The sequence below is a fragment of the Chlorocebus sabaeus genome, chromosome 19 (genome assembly GCF_047675955.1).
Source record: "Chlorocebus sabaeus isolate Y175 chromosome 19, mChlSab1.0.hap1, whole genome shotgun sequence".
Lineage (NCBI taxonomy): Eukaryota > Metazoa > Chordata > Mammalia > Primates > Cercopithecidae > Chlorocebus > Chlorocebus sabaeus.
The window spans coordinates 32,726,375-32,750,387 of NC_132922.1; the positions used below are offsets into that span (position 1 = coordinate 32,726,375).

The 24,013-nt window shown below is 51.7% G+C and overlaps 1 protein-coding gene across 2 annotated transcripts; it reads right to left on the reverse strand.

Annotated features, from left to right (window-relative positions):
* Positions 1-495: 495 nt before the first annotated feature.
* On the reverse strand, positions 496-22,709 carry TUBA8 (tubulin alpha 8). Of its 2 annotated transcripts, none has more exons than XM_073007044.1 (5): positions 22,540-22,709; positions 10,665-10,887; positions 8,379-8,527; positions 5,563-6,243; positions 496-807 (listed from the first exon to the last, which is right to left on the reverse strand). In XM_073007044.1, the coding sequence occupies exons 2-5, from the start codon at positions 10,690-10,692 to the stop codon at positions 514-516; spliced, it is 1,152 nt and encodes a 383-aa protein (XP_072863145.1). In that variant the 5' UTR covers positions 10,693-10,887; positions 22,540-22,709; the 3' UTR covers positions 496-513. The 2 variants fall into 2 exon arrangements, with proteins under 2 accessions (XP_072863145.1, XP_072863144.1); XM_073007043.1 differs by lacking the exon at positions 22,540-22,709 and adding an exon at positions 22,249-22,353.
* Positions 22,710-24,013: the final 1,304 nt, after the last annotated feature.

Below are 24,013 nucleotides of genomic sequence, written 5' to 3' on the forward strand. Positions count from 1 at the left end.
ACTGCCTACGACAGGGTGTGTACTGGAATATGTGATGGGGAAGTGAATGCATGCTAAGTCTAGACGATGCCCGGAGCGGGCTATAGACCCACTCGTATGAACTTCCGCTCACGCCCACCCCGGAATCTTCCCAGGCCCAGATCGCCCCTTTCTCTGAGTGTTCCCACTCCGCAGCCAGCAGGCCATGTTTTAGGGCTGGACCCAGCCCCATCTGGAATCGAAACTCTTGATTAGGCCTCCTCACATGTGAAACTGGGCTGCAGCCCCACCCCGGAGAGAGTGGCCCTCATTTTCTTTGGTGACACAAAGCTGCTCCTACCCAGCGAGAGCCTGATGGAGTTCAGTGTCCACTTATGGTCCAGTCGTGCCACCCTGGGTACTGGGGCTGGGCACCCTCCTCCTGGGTAAGGCAGGAATCAGGCTGGGGTGGGGACAGTGTCCTGTTACTCTTGAACATGTGCTTTGAGTGGAGCAGCATAAATAAAGAGACACAGCCAAGGGAAAGGTGTATATTTAAAATTCCTCCCCTTCATTTTCTTCTTCAAACGAATCAGTCCCCACTTCTTCATAATCCTTCTCCAGGGCAGCTAAGTCTTCCCTGGCCTCAGAAAATTCTCCTTCTTCCATTCCCTCTCCGACATACCAATGCACGAAGGCCCGCTTGGCGTACATGAGGTCAAACTTGTGGTCGAGGCGGGCCCAGGCCTCCGCAATGGCCGTGGTGTTGCTGAGCATGCAGACGGCCCGCTGCACCTTGGCCAGGTCTCCCCCGGGCACCACGGTTGGGGGCTGGTAGTTGATGCCCACCTGAGGGACAGAGAAAGAGGAGGAGCCACAGAAGAAGATCCAAGTCAGCCAGAGGATAACTCAGGATGGGGCATCTTGGTCACCTGGCATGGCTTCAAGTCACGGTCATGGGCGTGGGAGTGGGTCTGTGGGATGCAACAGACGGGATGGGACTGGGGAAGCCAGCAGGTGGTGAGGGAGGAGCTGAAGAGAAAGTGAAAGCAGGCGGGGCAACAGAGCACAAACCCATCTCTACCAAAAAAGAAAAAATTAGCCAGGCATGGTGGCCGCGCCTACTAGTCCCAGCTACTCAGGGAGGCTGAGGTGGGAGGAACACTTGAGCCCATGAGGTCAAGGCTACAGTGGGCTACAGTGGTACCACTGCACTCTAGTAGCAGGGACAGAGCAAGACCCTGTCTCTCTTTTTTTTTTGAGACGGAGTCTCGCCCTGTTGCCCAGGCTGGAGTGCAGTGGCACAGTCTCGGCTCACTGCAAGCTCCGCCTCCCAGGTTCACGCCATTCTCCTGCCTCAGCCTCCCAAGTAGCTGGGACTACAGGCGCCCGCCACCACCCCCAGCTAATTTTTTGTATTTTTAGTAGAGACGGGGTTTCACTGTGTTAGCCAGGATGGTCTTGATCTCCTGACCTCGAGATCCGCCCGTCTCGGCCTCCCAAAGTGCTGGGATTACAGGCATGAGCCACTGCGCCCAGCCAACCCTGTCTCTTAAAAAACAAACAAACAAACAAACAAAAAGTAGGTGGGGAAGGGCTGGGCAATCAAAGGCTAGAGAAGGAGGACAGGGCTGGTATAGGAGGCTCAGCAAGTAGGCAAATGAGAGTCACGAGCGACAGTAGGAGCGGGTGGAGAGGTGTCTGGTACACATGTATGTGTAAGAGGGAAATGCATTCTAGATTTGAAGCTATTCAAAAGTGTACTCTCTCCCAAGTGGTCATCTGAAGCTCCTCTGAGTTGTGTTGCAAGTAAATTTAAGGAAGTTTCCCTGCCAAGAGTGAAAACTGTTGGAAGAGGTCACAGGGATATTCCAGAGCAGTAAATAAAGAGAGCCGAAAGGCCCTGGGGTGGTGCTGGTGTTAACCAGGCTCTATGTTTTTGGAAATCGGGAGTTCTTAGAAGAAAAGCAGGGACTCCAATCCAAGAAGGCTGTCGAAGATCTTGCCAAGTTCTGGCAGCATGGCAGGTCTCCCAGGCCCAGCCCAGCCCCGTCTTACAGTGGCGCCGCTATCCTGGAAATCTCTCTTCTTCCCAACACATGTCCCAAACCAAAGCCAACCCCAGGAACCATGGGAAACTGGGACAAGTCTAACGTGGCAAACTGTAACATTACTTATGGGGACTGAGAACCACAGGGATGTCCTCGGCCACCTCTCCCGCTGAGACCACCACATTTTAATTGCCCGTCTCTTAAATCCATAGCTTTAAAATGCACATCCTCCTGAGGGGCTGGGGTGGGAATGGCAGCCAGCTGTGCAGCAACATGGGTAGCCAGCCAGCCACTGGGCCCACAGCAGCTGTCATTCCTCTTAGGCACAGGTGGCATCTTGGAGACGGAGGTGATACTGGGAGAGGGGCAAAGTGGGGAAGGGAAAGGCAATGAATATGAACTTGGCCACATCATATATGTTGCTAGATCTGAACCGACTGCCATAAACCTTGAGCCTGGGCCAGCTTGCCCTCCTCTAAGTGCTAACATCTCTTGACCTGAGTCAAGCGGGGACAAGCACTGCTGGAGAGAATGTAAGATGCAGTTTAGCAGCATTCACTCCAGGGAACGTACTTTTCTTAGCTTATGCTAATGCTACCATAATGATCCTTCAGGACATAACCCCAGAGCTTCTGCTTGAAGGAGAGAATGAGGGGGCATTTCCTTTTTGTTAATTTCCCCATCACCCGCCATGTCTCTCTCATTCATTCTCTTTTTTTCCCATTCATTCTCCTACTAGCTTGTTGTTTGTTTCCATTTGAAAAAGAAAAAAGAACTTCATGTTTTGGAAGACCTTGACTGGGTTTGCCAGGATGATTAGAACTGCCACAAAAAAAATAAGCATAGTGTTGAGGCAAAATTATATATGTAGCTAGGATAGCAGTGAAAAGGAATGCCACACTCTTCACTCAGCAGAACAGCCAGGTCAAAGCCTCAGACTCACACAGGGCAGCCATGAGGCCAGCATGCAGCTGGTGCCTCACACTTGTAACTCCTGCCAGGAAGAACTAAGGCATGTTCATCTCTTCACCTCCAGCAACGGAGACAAATCCTAACACATAATAGGTACCCGTAAAACCTCTGAATGATTGAAAGCATGACTAGGGGCCGGGCTTGGTGGCTCATGTCTGTAATCCCAGTGCTTTGGGAGGCCAAGGTGGGTGGATCACCTGAGGTCAGGAGTTTGAGACCAGCCTGGCCAACATGGTGAAACCCCATCTCTACTAAAAATACAAAAATTAGCCAGGCATGACGGTGCACACCAGTAATCCCAGCTACTTGGGAGGCAAAGGCAAGAGAATCACTTGAACCCAGGAGGCAGAGGTTGTAGTGAGGCGAGATCGCACCACTGCACTCCAGCCCGGGCAACAGAGCAAGACTCCGTCTCAGGGGAAAAAAATTTTAAAAAATAAAATAAAAAGAGAGAGCACGACTAGAGGACACTAGTTAAAGGGAATGTGGTAGCTGTTATGATGGCAGAATCTGACAAAAGACCATGGGCGGAGTGGCTGAGCTGTTCACATGCATAGCCAGGCTGCATGCCTGCCGGTCCAGCTCAGAGGGTTGACTTCAACCATTCGGCATTCCCGGTCCTGGGGCCCCAGGGCCTACCCTCGCTATTTGGTATCTCCCCACTGACTCTCTGAGCCTGGCATTTTCCAGACTGTGGGCACTTGGTCAACCACCAGTCACGCGGCTTGCTGGTTTTTGCTTATTCCTGGTTAATGGTAATGGAAAATAGCAATCATAGAATAACTATAAAAGTATCTTATTACTCCAAATTGATTAAGATGTGCAGGATAGATATTTATGTTTTCAAAATAAATTGGGAGAACACATCTTTTTGTGAGAGGGAGGCATCATACTCCTCTGGCAACTGGAATAATTTGGTTAACTCTAAAATTAAAATGGCTACAAAATCATGCTGTACAAGGAAGCGTAAAATATCCATGAAAACTAACTTTAAGTTGGAGGCCGGGTGCGGTGGCTCAAGCCTGTAATCCCAGCACTTTGGGAGGCCAAGATGGGTGGATCACAGGGTCAAGAGATCAAGACCATCCTGGCTAACATGGTGAAACCCCCTCTCTATCAAAAATACAAAAATTGGCCGGGCGCGGTGGCTCAAGCCTGTAATCCCAGCACTTTGGGAGGCCGAGACGGGCGGATCACGAGGTCAGGAGATCGAGACTATCCTGGCTAACACGGTGAAACCCCGTCTCTACTAAAAAAAATACAAAAAACTAGCCGGGCGTGGTGGCGGGCGCCTGTAGTCCCAGCTACTCGGAAGGCTGAGGCAGGGGAATGGCGTAAACACAGGAGGCGGAGCTTGCAGTGAGCTGAGATCCGGCCACTGCACTCCAGCCTGGGTGACAGAGTGAGACTCCATCTCAAAAAAAAAAAAAAAATACAAAAATTAGCCGGGCGTGGCGGCGGGTGCCTGTAGTCCCAGCTACTCGGGAGGCTGAGGCAGGAGAATGGTGTGGACCCGGGAGGCAGAGCTTGCAGCTAGCCGAGATCGTGCCACTGCACTCCAGCCTGGGTGACAGAGAGAGATTCTGTCTCACAAAAAAAAAAAAAAAAAAAAAAAAAGAGCCAGGAGCGGTGGCTTATGCCTGTAATCCCAGCACTTTGGGAGGCCAAGGCAGGCAGATCATAAGGTCAGGAGATCGAGACCATCCTGGCTAACATGGTGAAACCCTGTCTCCACTAAAAATACAAAAAATTAGCCGGGCGTGGTGGCCAGCGCCTGTAGTCCCAGCTACTCGGGAGGCTGAGGCAGGAGAATGACGTGAACCCAGGAGGCAGAGCTTGCAGTGAGCCGAGATCGCGCCACTGCACTCCAGCTTGTGGGACACAGCAAGACTCACAAAAATAAAAATAAATAATAAATAATAAATAAAGGCCAGGAGCAGTGGCTCACGCCTGTAATCCCAGCACTTTGGGAGGCCGAGGCAGGTGGATCATGAGGTCAGGAGATCGAGATCATCCTGGCTAACACGGTGAAACCCTGTCTCTACTAAAAATACAAAAAATTAGCCAGGCGTGGAGGCGGGCGCCTGTAGTCCCAGCTGCTTGGGAGGCTGAGGCAGGAGAATGGCGTGAACCTGGGAGGCGGAGCTTGCAATGAGCCGAGATTGTGCCACTGCACTCCAGCCTGGGCGACAGAGTGAGACTCCGTCTCAAAAAAAAAAACCAAAAAACTAACATTAGGCAAATTGAATTAAATCATGAACACCAAAAGCATGGCCCTTCAGGTCAGTAGATTCCGGCCAATACCAAATCATTACTTGTTGTTCAGTAAACAAAACCAAAGGTGATTAACCAATTAACCCATTTAAAATAGCACCAAACTTTTCTAAAATGGCAAACAGACAAAACTTTAACAGCATTTGTGTCTCAACCAAAGCTGAATTCCACTCACGTTACATTTGGTTGAAGTCCCCCTCCCCTTATCATCACATAAAGCCTGAAGCACCCATGGAACTGCGTATCTTTGGTAATCTCCCTCTGCTTCTCTGGTCCTCTCCCCACTTCCTAAGTCATCAGCTCTCACCTTGAAGCCTGTGGGACACCAGTCTACAAACTGGATGGTCCTCTTGGTCTTGATGGCAGCAATAGCGACGTTCACATCCTTGGGTACCACGTCGCCCCGGTAGAGCATGCAGCAGGCCATGTACTTGCCATGCCTCGGGTCACACTTCACCATCTGGCTGTTGGGCTCAAAGCAGGAGCTGGTGATCTCGGCCACGGAGAGCTGTTCGTGATAGGCTTTCTCGGCAGAGATGATGGGCGCGTAGGTGACCAGCGGGAAGTGGATGCGGGGATAGGGTACCAGGTTGGTCTGGAACTCAGTGAGGTCCACATTGAGGGCCCCGTCAAAGCGGAGAGAAGCAGTGATTGAGGACACAATCTGACTGATGAGGCGGTTGAGGTTGGTATAGGTAGGGCGCTCGATGTCAAGGTTCCTGCGGCAGATGTCATAGATGGCTTCGTTGTCCACCATGAAAGCACAATCTGAATGTTCCAGTGTGGTGTGGGTGGTCAGGATGGAGTTGTAGGGCTCCACCACTGCAGTAGAGACCTGGGGGGCTGGGTAGATGGCAAACTCCAGCTTGGATTTCTTGCCATAATCCAGGGAGAGGCGTTCCATCAGCAGAGAAGTGAAGCCGGAGCCAGTGCCTCCACCAAAACTGTGGAAAATCAGGAAACCCTGCAGACCAGAGCAAGCGTCTGTCTGGGGAGAGCAGGACAGGAGAAGAAATCATGAAGATAAGTTTCTGAGAACACCCCACAGTGAAAAAAGCCAGACCACCCACTCTGTCTGCCCCATCCCACCTCTCTACATTGTTTTGTGGATGAAATCAAAACAGCTATGAAGAAGTAAGGAAACAAAAGGAGTTGTCCTGATCTTTGGAGGAGTGGCTAAAATATGGGATGGGGCCAGGCACAGTGACTCAATGCCTGTCTGAGTCAGGAGGATCCATTGAGGCCAAGGATCCATTGGCCTTGGGAAGCTGAGTCAGGAGGATCCATTGAGGCCAAGGATCCATTGGCCTTGGGAAGCTGAGGCAGGAGGATCCATTGAGGCCAGGAGTTCCCAACCAGCCTGGGCAACATAGTAAGATCTCACATCTACAAAAAATTGTAAAAATGAACTGGGCATGGTGGCGCACCCCTGTAGTCCCAGTTACTTGGGTTGCTGAGGTAGGGGGATCACTTGAGCCCAGGAGCTCACGGCTGCAGAAATCTATGATCAAACCACTGCACTCTGGCCTGGATGACAGAGCAAGACTTTGTCTCTATTTTTGTTTTAATAGGATGGCAAGCTGCAGGGGCACACGCCTCTAGGTACATGAAGGTTTCAGCCCACTAGCTTGGTTGAACAGGGAATGAGAGTTTCAGAACCACAGTGGATGGTGACTTTGCCCTTTGGGGGCCCCAACTCCTTGCCCACTTTCCCTGCTCTTGTCATTTGATTTTTTGGGAACTGCTACCTACATACTTCAACCTAACCTTGGAAGGTGACTCAGGGCACCAATTTCAGAAAGGTACATGGAGCCGGAAAGCCTGAGTTCTAATATCAACTTTGCCATTTCTTGGTTGTAAGAACTTGAGCAAGTTACTGAACCTCTCCAAACTTCTGTTCCTTCTTTTTTTTTTTTTTTTTTGAGACAGTGTCTCCCTCTGTCGCCAGGCTGGAGTGCAGTGGTGCAATCTTGGTTCACTGCAACCTCTGCCTTTTGGGTTCAAGCAATTCTCCTGCCTGAGCCTCCTGAGTAGCTGGGACTACAGGCGCGGGCCACCATGCCCAGCTAATTTTTTGTATTTTTAGTAGAGATGGGGTTTCACCATGTTGGCCAGGATGGTCTCCATTTCTTGACCTCGTGATCTGCCCCCCTCAGCCTTCCAAAGTGCTGGGATTACAGGCATGCACCACTGTGCCCGGCCACTTCTCTTCCTTCTTAGTGAAAATGGGGACAATAGAAAATCCTCATAAGGTTATTGTGACAATTAAATGAAATAGCATAACATGCTGAGAAAGGACCTGGTGCGTTGTAGGCACGGATGTCAGCTCTTATCAGAGAATTCACAGACTCACAGGATTTGCCCACTGGGTGTGATTTGAACTTTTGGGGACCACAGACAGCTTTGAGGCCAATGAGCTTGACAAGCCCTCCTCTAAACAGAAAAAGTGAACATATGCAAAAATTTGGCACCCTTAGCTCCCAGGCAAAGAACATGTGATCAGGCTTTTCCACTATACAGATAAGTAAATGGAAGCTTAAAGAAAGAAAGTGACACAACCTACAACTCAGAGCTTTATAGTCCAACCAACCGAGTTCAAACCCCAACTCTGCCACTTTTTAGCTGTGTGACCCAGGCTAAGATATTGAACCACCCCGGCCCTCACTTTCTTCATCTGTAAAGTACAGGAAGGAGACCTCCTAAGTATAATTATTAAGGATTAAATGAAGGAATGTACTTGACATTTGTAATGGCATTTGTAAGTGCCCAAATGGATCAGCAATCTCTTCCTCTCCTCTTCCAAGTTAAATGCTTTGTTAACCTGTGTTTCCAACCAGCAGAGACCTCATCCTGCCTTACACCCGGAAGCTTCCCCAGGTACTACCAGAGAGTATCAATGAGTAGGGCCTCAGCCTGGAACACAGTCTATGATGCCAACACAGAGGAAGGGGCATCATCCCTTTGCGTGCTTCTTACAGAATTTAAGCAGAAATTCCCAAACCTTAGGAGCTCCATCCTATAGCCAGGGGTCACATGCCTCTCCCCAGCCTGATCAAAGAGGCATGGGGCCAATCGCGTCCACTCCAGCCTGGCCCACCCGTCCCCTGCCCTCCTGACTCTTACCAGCTTCCGTATGCGGTCCAGCACCAGGTCAATGCTCTCTTTGCCCACCGTGTAGTGGCCCCGGGCATAATTGTTGGCTGCATCCTCCTTTCCTGTGATGAGCTGCTCTGGATGGAAGAGCTGGCGGTAGGTTCCTGCCCGAACCTCATCTTCCAAGAGAGGAAGACCGTTAGGTCCTACTGCCCAGGGGAGAAGCCCCCCTCCCTATCACACTACCGCAGGACCCCCTTCCGGTCTCCCCTCCCTATAAAACTCCACGGAGGTTTTAAGCCAGACCACCTCATAATGAATCCGCAAAAGGCTAAGAGAATTCCCGGGGAGCTCAGGGACTAACAGAGCCAAGGCCTGTGGCTCATGTGGGTGGTGAGAAGCAGGCTGCCCTGCTGGCTGGAACCCTAAAAAGCCTGAGCTTTGCAAAGCTCATCCAACACCGCCGGCGCAGTGGCTCACGCCTGCAATCCTAACACTTTGGGAGGCCAAGGCGGGCGGATTGCCTGAGCTTAGGAGTTCGAGACTAGCCTGGGCAAGATGGTGAAACCCCATCTCTACTAAAATACAAAAAATTAGCCAGGCGTGGCGGCGTGCGCTTGTACTCCCAGCTACTCAGGAGGCTGAGGCAGGAGAATCGCTTGAACCTGGGAGGCAGAGGCTGAGGTGATCCGAGATCTTGCACTGCACTCCAGCCTGGGCAACAAGACAGAGCAAGACTCCATCTCCAAAAAAAAACCCCACAACGACAAAACTTGGGCCGGCTGGGCACCATGGCTCACGCCTGTAATCCCAGCATCTTGGGAGGCCAAAGCAGGCAGATCACGAGGTCAGGAGATCGAGAATATGTTGGCTAACATGGTGAAACCTCATCTCTACTAAAAATACAAAAAATTAGCCGGGCGTGGTGGCGGGCGCCTGTAGTCCCAGCTACTCGGGAGGCTGAGGCAGGAGAATGGCGTGAACCCGGGAGGTGGAGCTTGCAGTGAGCCGAGATCATGCCACTGCACTCCAGCCTGGGTGACAGAGCAAGACTCCGTCTCAAAAAAAAAAAAAAGCAAAATACCAAAAAACAAAAAACAAAAAACAAAGCGCATCGAACACCAATGCCAGCTGCCTCTCCTCCCTTCCACCTTGACCCTCAAGGTTTCCCTTTCATTTTTCCTTTCATGCTGCAAGGTGTACCAACAGTTTAACTTAAGTTCATTTGCATGAACATGTTCTAGGGACATGGAGAAAGATTCAGGATGATCTGCCCAGAACCTAGACCCTCCCAAGAGTTGTCCCACCCCTCAACTCCACCGCGTGGTGGCAATAATACGTGCCAGGCGTTAGACATATTTTAGAATAATGTGAAGCAAAGCTATGTTCCAGGTCCTAGAGGAGCAAGAGCCCTAGAGAGGCCTTTAAGGGGTCTCTGCTCACTTCCAAGGGTCCACACAAGCAGATCAAGACACATCAGGCCCCAACTATGTTGCCTCTTCTCTTTGGGGTTCCTCTACTGCGTGCAGAAAAGTCATCTGTGCAGTGGCCTGGGAGGTAACCTGCACTTTGTGCATTGGTGCAAAGCATCAAGGGGGTGGAGCATCTGCCCTCTGTTGCCCCTAGACATTGGTGTTCAGGCACTACAGTTCACGCCCAGTCCTCTTTGGGGAACTGTCCATGTCTTGCTTGATGAGCGAGGCTTGAAGCTGGGGAAATCCTGACGTTCAACTGAGAGTTGGCCCAGGGGTCAGAAACGGGGGAAGTGGCACTATTGGGGGATAGCGTGGGAGGGGGAGATCTGCCCAGACACGAGGCAGAATTCCTCTATGTTTCCTAAACCTGCAGGAACCTCATTCCAAAACTCCAGCAGCCCCTGGCTGTGAAGGAATGTGCCTGCCGTGATAGGCCCCTTTGTGTGTAAGATGCTCTGAGGTTATACCCACCCCTGAGGGCAGACTCCGAAACCTATACTTAGGGAAACTGGTCACTTAGGGGTGTCTTATAATTCCTACAATTATTTGGGTTTTCTTATCCTTAGTATTTAGTAGCGATGTGACCATTTTGGCACAGCGCCGCAGGTCTCCGGGCTTTGAGTGGGAGGCATTTTGTTCGGCATAGAGTCTTGATCACTGTTATGAGATTCTCCGAGACTGTGGGGACCCCAAGGAGCTGACAGATGTCACGTGGGGTGGGAGGCTCCGGTTGCACCAGCCCCACCTTCCAGCTAGAGAGGCTCCTTCCTTAGCTACTGTGGGTCAGTGCCTCTGCGGTTTCACGGTGTTCTCTGTGGAGAGGATCTCCGCCCCCACTCACCCACTACGGTAGGCTCCAGATCTATCATGACGGCCCGGGGCACGTGCTTCCCATTGCCAGTCTCGCTGAAAAAGGTGGTGAAGGAGTCATCATCATTGATCTTGCTGGCTTGAGCATCAAAAGTGCCATCTGCCTGGATGCCGTGTTCCAGGCAGAAGAGCTCCCAGCAGGCATTGCCAATCTGAACTCCTGCTTGGCCCACGTGGACTGATATGCATTCCCGCTGTGGGGAGACGGAAGCATCGAGGTCAGAGAGTCCAGGCCCCCAGCATGCCTTTGCCCTACACCCCCGTAACATTCACCTTGCAGGCCAGCCCGGCCCCAGCCCCGCACTGCCAGCTGGCGTTGAGGCTGCAGGTGCCCCAGCTCTAGAGCAGCTGGACCAGGACTTAGATCCAAAGAAGACACAGCTGTTTTGTGCTTTGCTCTAAAGGTTGCCTCCCAGGGTTAACCTTTTACACCAGGAAAGAAAAAAAGAGGGCGGTTGCAAAGATGAAGCAAGGGGCTAATTCCAAACCACAAGACTCCTGCACTGGTGAAGAAGGCCCAAGGAAGAACTGGCGATCATGGCAGAAACTCTCCTTCAACCTACTCCCACGCAAGCCAGCATTCACAACCACTCCTGACCCTGACTTTCTGAGCATTGCGCACACATGCGCACACACACGCACACACAGTCTCAGGGTATCACAGAGCGAATGAGCACTCATGAAAGGAACACGCTCTGGAAGTATACGTCATGGCTGTCAGTAGTATCATGGTTACCGGTGTAGAACTAAAGGATTATTTGTTATCCCAAGAGAGGATTAGGAGGGTATAAATTAGGCCCCTCCTGCATGCTGAACAACTGGAAAATCTTTGCAGCCCCATAGCCTGCCCTTACCTATGCCAGGCCAAGTGTCAAGTAAAGCTGACCCCGGAGTGTCCTTAGCTCTGCCTTGCTCTGATGTGAAGCCACAATTGCCTGATTGGTATTTGTACTAACAGCCTAAGATAGGGAGTGCGCTGACGGGAATGTAAATTGGTTCAGCCACCGTGGAAAACAGCTTGGAGATTTCTCAAAGAACTTAGAACTACCATTTCACTCAGCAATCCTGTTACCGGGTATACATCCAAAAGAAAATCGTCCTACCAAAAAGACACGTGCACTCACACGTTCATCATAGCACTCTTTACAACAGCAAAGACACAGAACCAACCAGGTGCCCAGCAACGGTGCGCTGGATACAGAAAATGTGGTACATATACACCATGGAATACTACACAGCCCCCAAAAAAGAATGAAGTCATATCCTTTGCAGCAACATGGATGCAGCTGGAGGTTATTATCCTATGCAAATTAATGCAGGAATAGAAAACCAAATACCACATGTTCTTATAAGTGGGAGCTAAACATGGGGTACTCATGGACAGAAAAATGGCAACAGTAGACATTGGGGACTACTAGAGTGGGGAAGGAAGGAGGGGGCAAGGATTGGAAAACTAACTATTGGGTACCATGCTCACTACCTGGATGATGGGATTAATTGTACCCCAAACCTTGGCATCACGATATATACCCATGTAACAAATCTGCACATGTACTCTCTGAATCTAAAGTAAAAGTTGAAATTATTAAAGAAAAAGGGGGGTGGGGAGAGTGTGTGTGTGTGTGTGTGTGTGTGTGCATGCACGCGTAGGGATGATAGACTCATCGTCCCACCCACACCTTGCCCTGGGGAAGCAGTCGCCCACACAAAGTGGCACTGTGCCTGGGGCAGCTGCCTGAGCCCAACAGGAAGCATGTGCCAGGTCTGTGGGTTTCTATTTTTGTCTATGACCTGCCCTGGCATTTTCCAGCTCCAGGTAACCCAAGCCAGGGGCAGAGCCTCCAGAGGGCACGGCTGGGCACAGAAGCCAGTAGAGTCCACGTCAAAGTGTGGGGCTCCTGGGGACGTGGAAGAATTTCTGGGCATGGAGAGCAGGGCAGCTGCCTCGAGTAGCATCTTGAGGGGTCAGAGTGTCAGGATCATTGCCCCCTAGTTCAATTTTACAACTGTGCCCCCACCCTAGTCCTGTCTCCGCGCTGGAGCTGAGCGACACCTGGTCCTTGCCTTGAGGGAGGATGAGCACAGGGATGAGCACGGGGCAGCCTGACACGGGGGGAAGTCCGACGGGGGACGCAACCCGCTGGATCTCCATAAGCCTGGTGGCTAGGGAGAGGCTTTACCCACAGAGCGGCCCACGCCCCAGGTTCACATCTGGCCTTCTCAGTTTACTTTCTGTGCTGCATGGCCTGGGCGGAGTTACTGAACCTCTCCTCATCTGAAGAGTATAAGTTAGCCAGAGTTGTTGATGCTGTCTTGCTATTATCATTTTCATTACGGTGCTACCTGGTAGCATTTTTCTCCACAGGGAAGCAGCACACATAGAAAGAGCTCTCGGGTCCCTGCTCCTCTCTCCTTAATTGTGGGGTCTCTTCTCTGCCTCCATCTGAGGGTTCAATTGAGACCTAAGGAAAGCAGCGTCTGCATCCAGAAGCCACCCACGACCAGCGAGTTATCCACCCGGACCACAGTGTCACATTCAGCACGTGGCTGTGGCTTCCCAGGGAGGTGTGGAAGCTGAGGGGACACCAGAGAGGCCCGAGGGGGATCTGGCCCTATATATTATCCTTCTAAGTGACAGTATCCTCTGTGGTCCTAACCTCAGCCTTCTGGGTCTGTCGCCCCCCTCACCACCACCACATTCCGACCACCCTCTAGTCCTGCCTATGGTGCTGCCTGGCCCCCAGCCTGCTCTCACTTCTGGAACATTCTGGGGCTTTCCAGGGAGGATGCAGGGATATTTTAGGAAAATCAAAGATCATGGGAGGAAGAGTTAAGGATCTGGGGAACTGAAAACCACTAGCATGACAACAACGTTTTTAGCCTCTTTTAATGCCCTCTTTAATCTCACACTAATACATATGCCAGTCTTTACAAAATGTCTCTTTCTCTCTCCCCTGCCCCCGTCATGTGCACACACACACACACACACACACACACACACACCTTAGAAAGAGCTATTTTCCCTATTGAACTCGCTCGTAAGAATAATGGGAGGCATAAAATAGACTCAGAAATGACTGACAGATTCATAGGTGCTCCCAAAAGCGAAAAGTAACTACAGCAATCAAGAGAGAAGGAAGGTCCCTGCTAACGGGAACCAGGCTCCTCGGAGAGAGGGAGGCGTCCAGATCCGGGGTGGGGAGTGTGCTAGATGAGCCTGGAATGTTGCATAGCGCCTGGAGGCACAGAGGCTAACCCAGGCGCTGCCCGAGCACCTGAAGAGGCTCCCGTTGCCTAAGACAGACAACCTGAGCCTCACAAGGAGTGATGGCAGCATTTGAGTGAAGCAGGATGCACAGATGATAATCTGCAAGTCCTCAAAGAAAACCCCCAGAGAAAAACTCATTTGTCCCTATCCAGACAGCCCCGTTAGTTAGAGAAGGCTCTTTTTGTTTTCTTTTTTTTTTTCCTTTGGAGATGGAGTCTCACTCTGTTGCCCAGGCTGGAGTGCAGTGATGCAGTCTTGGCTCACTGCAAGCTCCGACTACCGGGTTCACACCATTCTCCTGCCTCAGCCTCCCAAGTAGCTGGGACTACAGGTGCCCACCACCTCGCCTGGCTAATTTTTTGTATTTTTTAGTAGAGATGAGGTTTCACCGTGTTAGCCAGGATAGAGAAGGCTCTTTTTCTTTAATCGAAGAATGTCTGCTAAGCAATGTGGACCGAATAATAGATTATGCAACATTGCCCTATTCCATCTTCTAATTACATGATTGATTTGGACAAGAACACTAACATCATTAGGTGAAAGACTGATGGGAACTGAATCTTCGCCTAGAGCCAAAGAATCACTGTTACAGTCACAAGGGGGAAAGTAAGTCCCAGGGTCTCCAGCCTAAGACTGCGATCAACCTCAGCATCGCTAACTGTGGGCCAACCCGACATTGAGGACCTCCTGATGGGACTCAGTGTGACACGTACCACCTGTGAGGACTTCATCTCAAAAACACTCAGCCTTCATCACTGAGCCCGGTAGATTCACCTTCCACTTCACAGGCAACACAGGGATCAGAGGGTTAAGTTCAGTGACATCAGAGAAAACAAAATCAATCCAGAAGGTGGAACATCTTACAGGGCAGCTGGTCCAGGTTTTTTTTTTTTTTTTTTTTTTTTTTGAGATGGAGTCTTGCTCTGTAGCCTAGGCTGGAGTGCACTGGCATGATCTTGGCTCACTGCAAGCTCCGCCTCCCAGGTTTACACCATTCTCCTGCCTCAGCCTCCCAAGTAGCTGGGACTACAGGCGCCCGCCACCACACCCGGCTAATTTTTTGTATTTTTAGTAGAGACAGGCTTTCACCATGTTAGCCAGGATGGTCTCGATCTCCTGACCTTATGATCCGCCCGCCTCAGCCTCCCAAAGTGCTGGGATTACAGGCGTGAGTCACCGCACCCGGCCCAGCCTTTTCTTTTCTTTTTTTTTTTTTTTTTTTTTTTTGAGACGGAGTCTCGCTCTGTCGCCCAGGCTGGAGTGCAGTGGCCAGATCTCAGCTCACTGCAAGCTCCGCCTCCCAGGTTTACGCCATTCTCCTGCCTCAGCCTCCGGAGTAGCTGGGACTACAGGTGCCTGCCACCTCGCCCGGCTAGTTTTTTGTATTTTTAGTAGAGACGGGGTTTCACCATGTTAGCCAGGATGGTCTCGATCTCCTGACCTCGTGATCCTCCCGTCTCGGCCTCCCACAGTGCTGGGATTACAGCCTTTTCAACTCATGAGAAATAAAGAGCTGGGAGGGGCTGTTACATATCAAAGGAACTAAAGCGCCACCACACGCGTCATGGAGACGCTGACTGAATTCTCGTTTGAACAAATCAAAAGATTTGGGGGACAAATAAATTGATTTGCTTTGTTCAGCGTATTCATACAATTGTGGTTAAGTATGAAAACATCCTTATTGTTTAGAGTTGCATCCGAAGCATTTAGGGGTAAAATGTCCTGATGTCTGTGCTTTAAAATCCTTCCCAAACACAGCAGATAACAGATGGAAAAATCATTCTTCTTAAATGGAGATAATAGGTATATGGGTGGCACATTACTTTTCTGAAAGTTTGAAATTTTTCATAGTAAAAAGCAAAAATCATCATAACAAAGGAGAAAGAGAAAAAATAGGAGCAGGGTCTGCCCTCTCCAGAACCCCCTTACCCTGGGCCATTGCACGCAGTCACTTACTCAAACAATATTGACTACGTGCCTACTGTGTCAGGGCTTTGAAGTTCCAGGAAGAAATCACAAGTGAAATTCAAAGTTGCATGAGGCTTCATGGCACTGTGAGGTCCATGCCCAGCTCCAGCACTCTGCAGGCCTCTTGCACCTGCTCCTAGCAGGGACGAGGAGCAGCCCACAGCGCCTGCCTGGAGCTCCCAGCTCAGGCACTGAGCTCAACTCCTGCAGTCATGCTGTCTCATCACCCTACCCAGCCTTTGGCCTGGAAGTTCGACAGAGCGGACCCAGTGCTGACGCCCGTGGGAGGCATCCTCACGTCCAAGAAAGGGCATCCACCTATCATAACCAGGGATGTTGTATCGGCTCCGAACATTTAGGATACCAGAGCTGGGCCAGCCTCATGGACCACCTAATATGATTCCCTCTGCATGATTTTACAGATGAAACAGTTGAGCTCAGAGAGGAAAAGGAACAAATTCAACGTGTCACAGCTCTGCAGCAGCAAAAGAGCCCGGATCAGAATCCAGGGCTTCTGACCCGGGCCTGACTTCTTTCCTTTAGACCACAGAGCCTCCGGCCTCACTTGCAGCTCTGAACTCCCAGGGCCCTGGGGTGCGCCCACATCTACGTCAATGCAAGACCAAGTTCGGATAGCAGAACTCCAAACAGGAAATGTCTCTCATGCACAGCGAAATGGAGAATGGCTCATGGGGCGGCCTCTTTGAAAAAGGGTCATCCTTCTCTGACAGAACCAGGCGTCTGCTTCTCGGTGCCCGTGTGTGCGGCTGGGGTTGGGGGCAAGGGGCAAGCTGACCCAGCAGAGGATATTTAAGTCACGCGCTCGCTCCAAACTCATATTTCAGATTCCCCTGTCTAGCCAATCAGAGCACATGCCTGTCACTCACACTGCTTCTCTCTCTCAGTTCTATTTTCAGTCTGGGCTTGTAGGGCTCAGAGAAGTTCTGTCCCCCTTGGCCCCTGTGAGGGGAGGAGGTCCCCTGTTTGCTGCAGAAGGCTCTCCCACCCAACTTCTTCTGGGGGGTGAAGAGGAGGGAGGTGCAGAGACTAAGGAGGTCCCTTCCTCATGAAAAGCATGCCACTTCTCACACAGACCTCATGCTGGGATAGCGACAAAAGGCATCTACTCATTTCTACAGCAAATCTTTTTGTGTGGTTGCATTCGAGACAGCATCGTGAGGTACTGGGCTCTCATTCATCCTTCAGGTCTCCAGTTAAATGTCACTTCCTAAGGGAAGTCTGCAAAACCCCAAGACAGTGTAGGGCCCTGCCATGGGCTCCCCCATCCCCTTCATTCCTGTCATTGTAATCATCACACCGTATTATAGCTGCCTGTTCGTTTTCTCACCTTTCTAGTAGAGAACATAAGCTGTGTGAGGGCAAGGAACCTTTTTCACTCGTGGACTCCCCTGTACTGAGCCCAGTGCTTTAAAGTAGCAGGTGCCCAGTTAACACAGGGAGGACTGGAATGAAAACATTCCCTGAGGGGCTGCAGTCCATGCAACAAGGACAGTGACCAGTGCCTAAGAAGCATACGGGTCAAGTGCGGAGGGAGTTCCAAGGAGAAGGAGACATCTTCTAGCTTGGTTTCCTAAAGGAGGAATATTCACAGGGACCCTGAAGAAGGCAGACAGCCAAGATGATCTGGGACAGTCCAGGTGGATGCAGGAGCAGTGTGAGCAAGAGGCAGGAAAACGCAGGGTGGTTCCCGCACACTGCCCAGTCTGTCCGGAGCGCAGGCTGAGGAAGGGCAGGGCCAGTGAGACATCTGGGCCACCTGTGACCACTCCGCCTGGAGAACCACTGCCCGGTGAGCCAAGGTCCCTCGCTGAAAAGCATGCGCCCGGTGCCTATGTTGTGCAGAGCATCAGTGAAAGAAATTCTAGAACTTTGCAGCCCGTTTATAATTTTGCTGCAAGAAGCCCTTTTTTACATCAATCTTCTATTCTATTTTAATAATAGTCATTTCCTTTTGCTTTGTTCTCAGAGGACTAAGATAAGCTAATCACCATCCTTGGCAGAAGGAGATTTTGAAGCCTTAAAAAGGCTGTCTTGTGATACTATTTCCAAGTATCACAAGACAGTAAAAGTGGCATATCATCTGGGAGAGGGGCCGACGTGGGCCACGGTGTGTGCGCTGTGCAAACCGGGGACCGCCCCCACTCCCTGACCACCTGTGCTCTCATGCCCCAGTTGCTCTCAGGAAGCACGTGATTACACCAAATTATCGCTACTTGTCAGGCTGGGATAATAGATCACATATATTTTAGGACCTAGGTCAGGGATGGCAAGTGAAAAGCAGGCCCACAGTGTCACAGAGGGGTAATTAAAGTAAGGACAGATGTGGCTCCTGAAGGGCTGCTGAATTCTCTCTGCTCAGAACTCTTCGATGATAGAGCATAACAGAAATCACTCATAACAAAGAATAGATAGCAAGCCAGACACAGCAAAACCAGAGTCGGCCTAAATTCACTTTAGTGAGTGAAGGTGGCTCGCGAGAGGGGTTCAGATGATAGACACTACAGTTAGGGCAGCAACAGGGCTCCCAGGAGGCCAGCTCTGGCCGTGAGGCCATCTGCTAAGGAGACTCCCAGCACAAGAGGCCGGAGGACGTCAAAGGCCCTTGGGCTATGGCTGGCACTGGGGCAGGTGCGGGAGACACTCAGGAGTTTCAATCCGAAGCACACAGTGCCTGCTCCATCTCCTGCTCTCTTCCACAGCTTATTATCTGAGAGAACTCGTAACAGGAAGACACTGCAGGGCAAATGCCAACCACAAAGGCCACAGATAGTGCTGTCCGTCCCTTGTGGCCCGAGGGAAAAGGAGCATTCTGTCTGCTTCCTCCCCCGGAGAGGGATGCCACATCCTCCCGCCTACCCCCATCATCACCGGCCCTGTGTCCACCAGCTATTTCCCCCTCCAAAATTATTTTTAACTTTTAATCTCCCTTTGAAGGTCACTCAGGAGCCTCATCAGAAAGCACTCAACAATGGCATTAACCCCCACCCCAAGCTCTGCATGGGCCTGGCCTGAGGTTGGGGGCTCCCACTGGACTTACCAACCCAGCAGCTCTGCCCCAGCCGCTGCCCTGTGAGCCAAGGCCCCTCACTCGGAGGCATGCGCCCAGTGCCTCTGGGGAAACCTGCCCTTCGTGATGGGAGGGGAGGAGGAGGCAGCCATGACCTGCAGCGCCTGGGAGCCCACACCGTGCTCTGAGGTCAGAATACACCTATCAACTCCACAGAGCTCAGCCATGCCTGCCTACATGGGGTGATGGGCAGAAGGATGTCCATTTGGCCCCCAGAACCCTCTAACTGCTCCTTCGTGCTCCCAAGTTCTAAAGGAATGCACTTAAGGAAGCCGTGTTGCAGATGTTCCCACCTCCCCATACACCACAGAAACTTTGTGCCCTGGTATCATTGGCATGGGCTTGGCTTAGGGCAGCTGGCCAGGATTCTCCTACCGCTTCCCAAAAAAGGTGTCACAGTCTGAGTTCCCAGAGAGGTGCGTGCCAGAAGGACACTGGGAGCGGACGGGAATGGTCTGCTGCGGGAGTAGCCTGCTGGTCCCAGCATGGGCCGGTGGCTCAAGACAGAGGCTCTGGTGCCCAGCAGATGTAAACTCCAGCCCCTACTCAGCTTCTTACCAGCTGTGTAACTTTAGGCTCCAGGACAGAAATGCTAAAGGGTGTTCATGTACCGTGTAGTGGGTAGCTGGGGGGAAGGGGTTGGGGGAAGGTTCACAGAGGAAAAATGCTCATCTGCCTAGTAGCTAGAGAAATGCATTTAAAAATATACGTGGCCGGGCGCGGTGGCTCAAGCCTGTAATCCCAGCACTTTGGGAGGCGGAGACGGGTGGATCACGAGGTCAGGAGATCGAGACCATCCTGGCTAATACGGTGAAACCCCGTCTCTACTAAATATTACAAAAAACTAGCCTGGCGAGGTGGCGGGTGCCTGTAGTCCCAGCTACTCGGGAGGCTGAGGCAGGAGAATGGCGTGAACCCGGGAGGCGGAGCTTGCAGTGAGCCGAGATCTGGCCACTGCACTCCAGCCTGGGCGACAGAGCAAGACTCTGTCTCAAAAAAAAAAAAAAAAAAAAAAAAAAAAAATATATACGTAAGGATTAGTTACACTTTTCTTACCCAGAACCTGCAGAAATGCCAAATCCAATTCTCCTTAACACCAAGGTCACCTCCCCCAAACCGCCTCCAGGGAGGGAATTGGAGGGGACAGGACAGCAGCCTGAAACTTAATCCTTGGATTAATGAAGTCATTTTTGAGTTTATAGATGTGTCATTGTAGCCTTTTACAAATGAGCCAAATGATATTTTACAAGTTTCTGTGAGTATAAAATGTTCAACAAAAAATATTTGCCATCAAGACACTGCAACGCACCCAAGTTAAATGTTCTAGATAGAACCTGCTATACAAAATCGAGCGTTTCAAAATAAATGAAAGGTATTCCCATTTCAAAATATTTAACCATAGGTTTTCAGCTAAACACCCAAATTCTTCAGCACATTCAAAATAAGGTTTTGCTGTTTGAATTGTTGATTTACCAGGCATTGTCAGAAACTCGTCCGTGGATCACACATTGAGGCTTGTGCACAGCGCTCGGTTAAGATCCTCGAGGCTCCTGTAAACACCTTCTGGGCTCCACTCTGTACCACAATGGCATTCAGATCCAAATTAAAGCATTCAAGGGAAGCACTTGGAAAATCCTAAAGCACTAGCTAGCTGCTAGATATTATAAATACTAAATATCAATTCTAGAGTATGCAGCCTAGCATTTGCTTCAAAATTACGGAGGGAGGGAATAAATGAAGTGAGACAGGTCAGAAGTTGGTAATTACTGAAGTTAGATGACGTGTATAATGGCTCATTATACCATTTGCTTTCCGTTTGCATATGTTTGAAATTTCCTACCATAAAAAGTTTAAAAATAATAAAATTCATGTGGAGCCTTGGAAATTTGAATTATAACCCTCTTCATTTTGCAGGTAAAACAAACCCATCCAGAGAGGTTAAGTGACTTTCTTGAAGTCACACAGCTAGCTGCAGAGCCAAGAGTCAAAATTCTGAACTCGCAGCTCTGGGCCCCTTCTGTGGTCCTATACCAGGGGCTTCAGGCAGAAATAGTTTCCTGTGGCCACCCTCCCTAATATTTCCAATTTCTTTCAGCTCCCAGGAGTGTCGGGGAGCCCGCGAGGAGGAGGGAGGGTGCTGACGAAACTGAAGCTGGAGGAGTAGAGCTCCGGGGAGCCAGGAGGCCCTGGGCACTGTCCAAACGTAACAGGGCGGGGCGGAGGGGGTCTCGCCTGCATTCTGGGTCACTGACAGCTGGAGCAAGCCTGCCCAGGGAACCTGACCTTGGCCATGACATAGGCTTATTCTGCCCTCCCTCTGCCCCCAACCTTTCCAGCCCATCTCCCTACCGCTGAAAGATCAGGGCTCCGGGAGGGATTCCTGGGATTCCGGGCTTTGGGAAAGTGGATTGGGGGCAAATGTTAGCCACCGGGGCACTGGGGGCGGAGAGGGAGACCCTAGAGAGAGGAACTGCGTGTTTGGAGCCGCCCCTCGGTAAGATCCGCGTCTGCAAATGGAGAAGGGGCGGGGGCAGGGAAGGGAGCAGCCGCGAGCCCCCTAAGCCAGGGTAGGAAACAGGTCCAAGGTCCTCTGGCCTTTGGAAGCAGAGACTTCTGAGTCCCAGAGTCCTTCGACTCTGACCGCTGGAAAGACCTGGGAGCTGAGTGCGCCCGGAGGACCTCGCCGCGCTGGGGCTGTGCGTGCAGCAAACCCAAGCCGCTGGCGAGGCGGTGCGAGAACGACCTCCACGCGTGGGGGGACCGCGGCGCCCTAAGTCCCCTGTCACATTCCGGGCCCTGTCAATTAGGCTGGGTTTGGAGACGTGACTGCATCTGGTCCCACAGCTGCCCCGGCCCAGACCACCCATCCAGAATCCCCGGACTCGCCCTTCTCTCCACTCTGTCCACAGGCTGCCCACCCGGGGACCCCAGAATCTCGCCCGCTTCTCCGTCGGGTTCCCCAGGGTTTCCCTCCCCCTCGTCTGCGCGCAAAGCTGGCATTAGGTCTCTTTAAGGAACAACCGACCCCGGTCTCTTTTTCCCCCCGTACGATAAAGGACACCAGGTGTTCCTGCCCGAGGATGCGGACTCCTCGACCCTGAACTCCCACCCCCAGAAGGCCTTGAGCTCTGCAGCTCCAGGTGGCCGGGTCCGTGCGCCTCCCCGTAGACGCGGCTCTCGGTCCTGCGCCTGCCGCGCGCCCACAGCCCTCCCTGCCCCGGGAAGCCTCACCATCGCTGCCGCTGTCCTCGCCCGCGCACCTCCCAGCTGGGCCTGCCCGCCCCGACTGCTCCAGATACGGCCGCCTCCGCCGTTGTGACACACCGGGAGGGGGGACGCCGGGGACAGGCGCGCCGGGCCCGCAGCTGCCCTCCGGCATCACAGTGCCGGGGAGGGGCGGGCAGGTCACAAAGGCCCCTCCCCGCCCACCCGCGGCTCAAATCTCCGGGTCCTCGGTACCGCCTCCGCAGCCGGGGGCGCTCGCAGCGGGGACTGCGCCCGCGGGGAAGGCTGCCCTATTACCAAAGCGCACGTGTCCACGTTCCAACACAGCCGGCAAGAGCAGCCTTCGTGACCCCAGCTGCTGTAGAAGGAAATGTAAAATGCAGCCAGGCGAATCGCGCGGGTCACCCCAAACTTCCGTTCTCCTCCGACCCGCTGGAAAGGCTCCTGACTAGGGTGTAGCTGACCGGAGCGGGCTGCAGCGGCCGCGGGTGCCCAGGTGCCGTCTCAGCCGGGCGCCCTAGGGCCGTGCGTGCTTGGCAAGCTGCAGGGCCTCGGCTCCCAAAGCCTGTGCCTCCTGCCGCCAAGGCCCGCCTGGCTGGTGGAGACGGAAATGAGATGGCATACACAGAGCTCCCGGTACAGGCAGGTGCTCAAGACTGTTCCTGTTTTTACCCTCTCTCCGGGTACCTCCCACCCCCACCGGGATTTTCAAATCTCCCCCCTTAATCCCTTCCTACCTTTAAGCCCCAAACGTGCCCAAGTCACATGTATGTACTGCAGAACTCATACCAGGATTCCCCTGCCTCTGCCCAGTAGGAAGACCCGCTACAGATGCTGATGTTGATTGCCCTCTGCTTGGGAAGGGGTGGGCACTTGGTAAGAGCCCCCCTTCACACTTTAGATGTTGGCCCCGTTGTCACCCTGCCCATCTCCCCTCACTTCCCCCCGGGTGGGTGATGGGCGGGATGGTCTTTGTTCCTTGTTCTTTCCCTCCAGTGGTCAGTTCCATTCATGTTGAAAGGTGTACCCCAGCCTCTCTCTTCCAGTTTCCTCAGACAACTGACCACCAAGCACCAAGCCGCCGCAGGCAAATTCATAGGTTTTCTTTAAGACAATACCACTTTAGCCAGACGTGGTAACTCCCCAAGTTTCCAAGCACAGTTAGAGATCTTTCTACTCTTCCACTCCGAAGACATGCCTGTTCGTGGCCAATAGAGAATGGGAGCAGATTTCTCCTTATGTATGCAGCAATCTGTTCTGTTGGCCACCCATTCATAAGGGATAGTACCTGTGTCTTAATCATCTTTGCATTTGGAAGAGTACCAAACACAGTGATTTAAATACTGATACAAACAGTACTTAGTAAAGCATGCATTGAATTTTTGTCTATCTTATAAGATCCTGACAATTAAGACTCAGGATTAAGCTAATTGTGCCAGGCACGTGATAAATGCTCAATGAAGGATTTCGGGTATTATTATAACTCTATATGTATTTCTTTTCCAAACTCCCCCGTAGCATATTCTATTACTTCTTCCATAGTATTTCTTTCTTTTTTTTTTTTTAGACAGAGTCTTACTCTGTTGCCCAGGCTGGAGTGCAGTGGCCCAATCTCTGCTCACTGCAACCTCCCCCTCCCGGGTTCACGCCATTCTCCTGCCTCAGCCTCCCGAGTAGCTGGGACTAAAGGTGCCGGCCACCAAGCCCACTAATTTTTTGTGTTTTTAGTAGAGACGGGGTTTCACTGTGTTACCCAGGATGGCGTCGATCT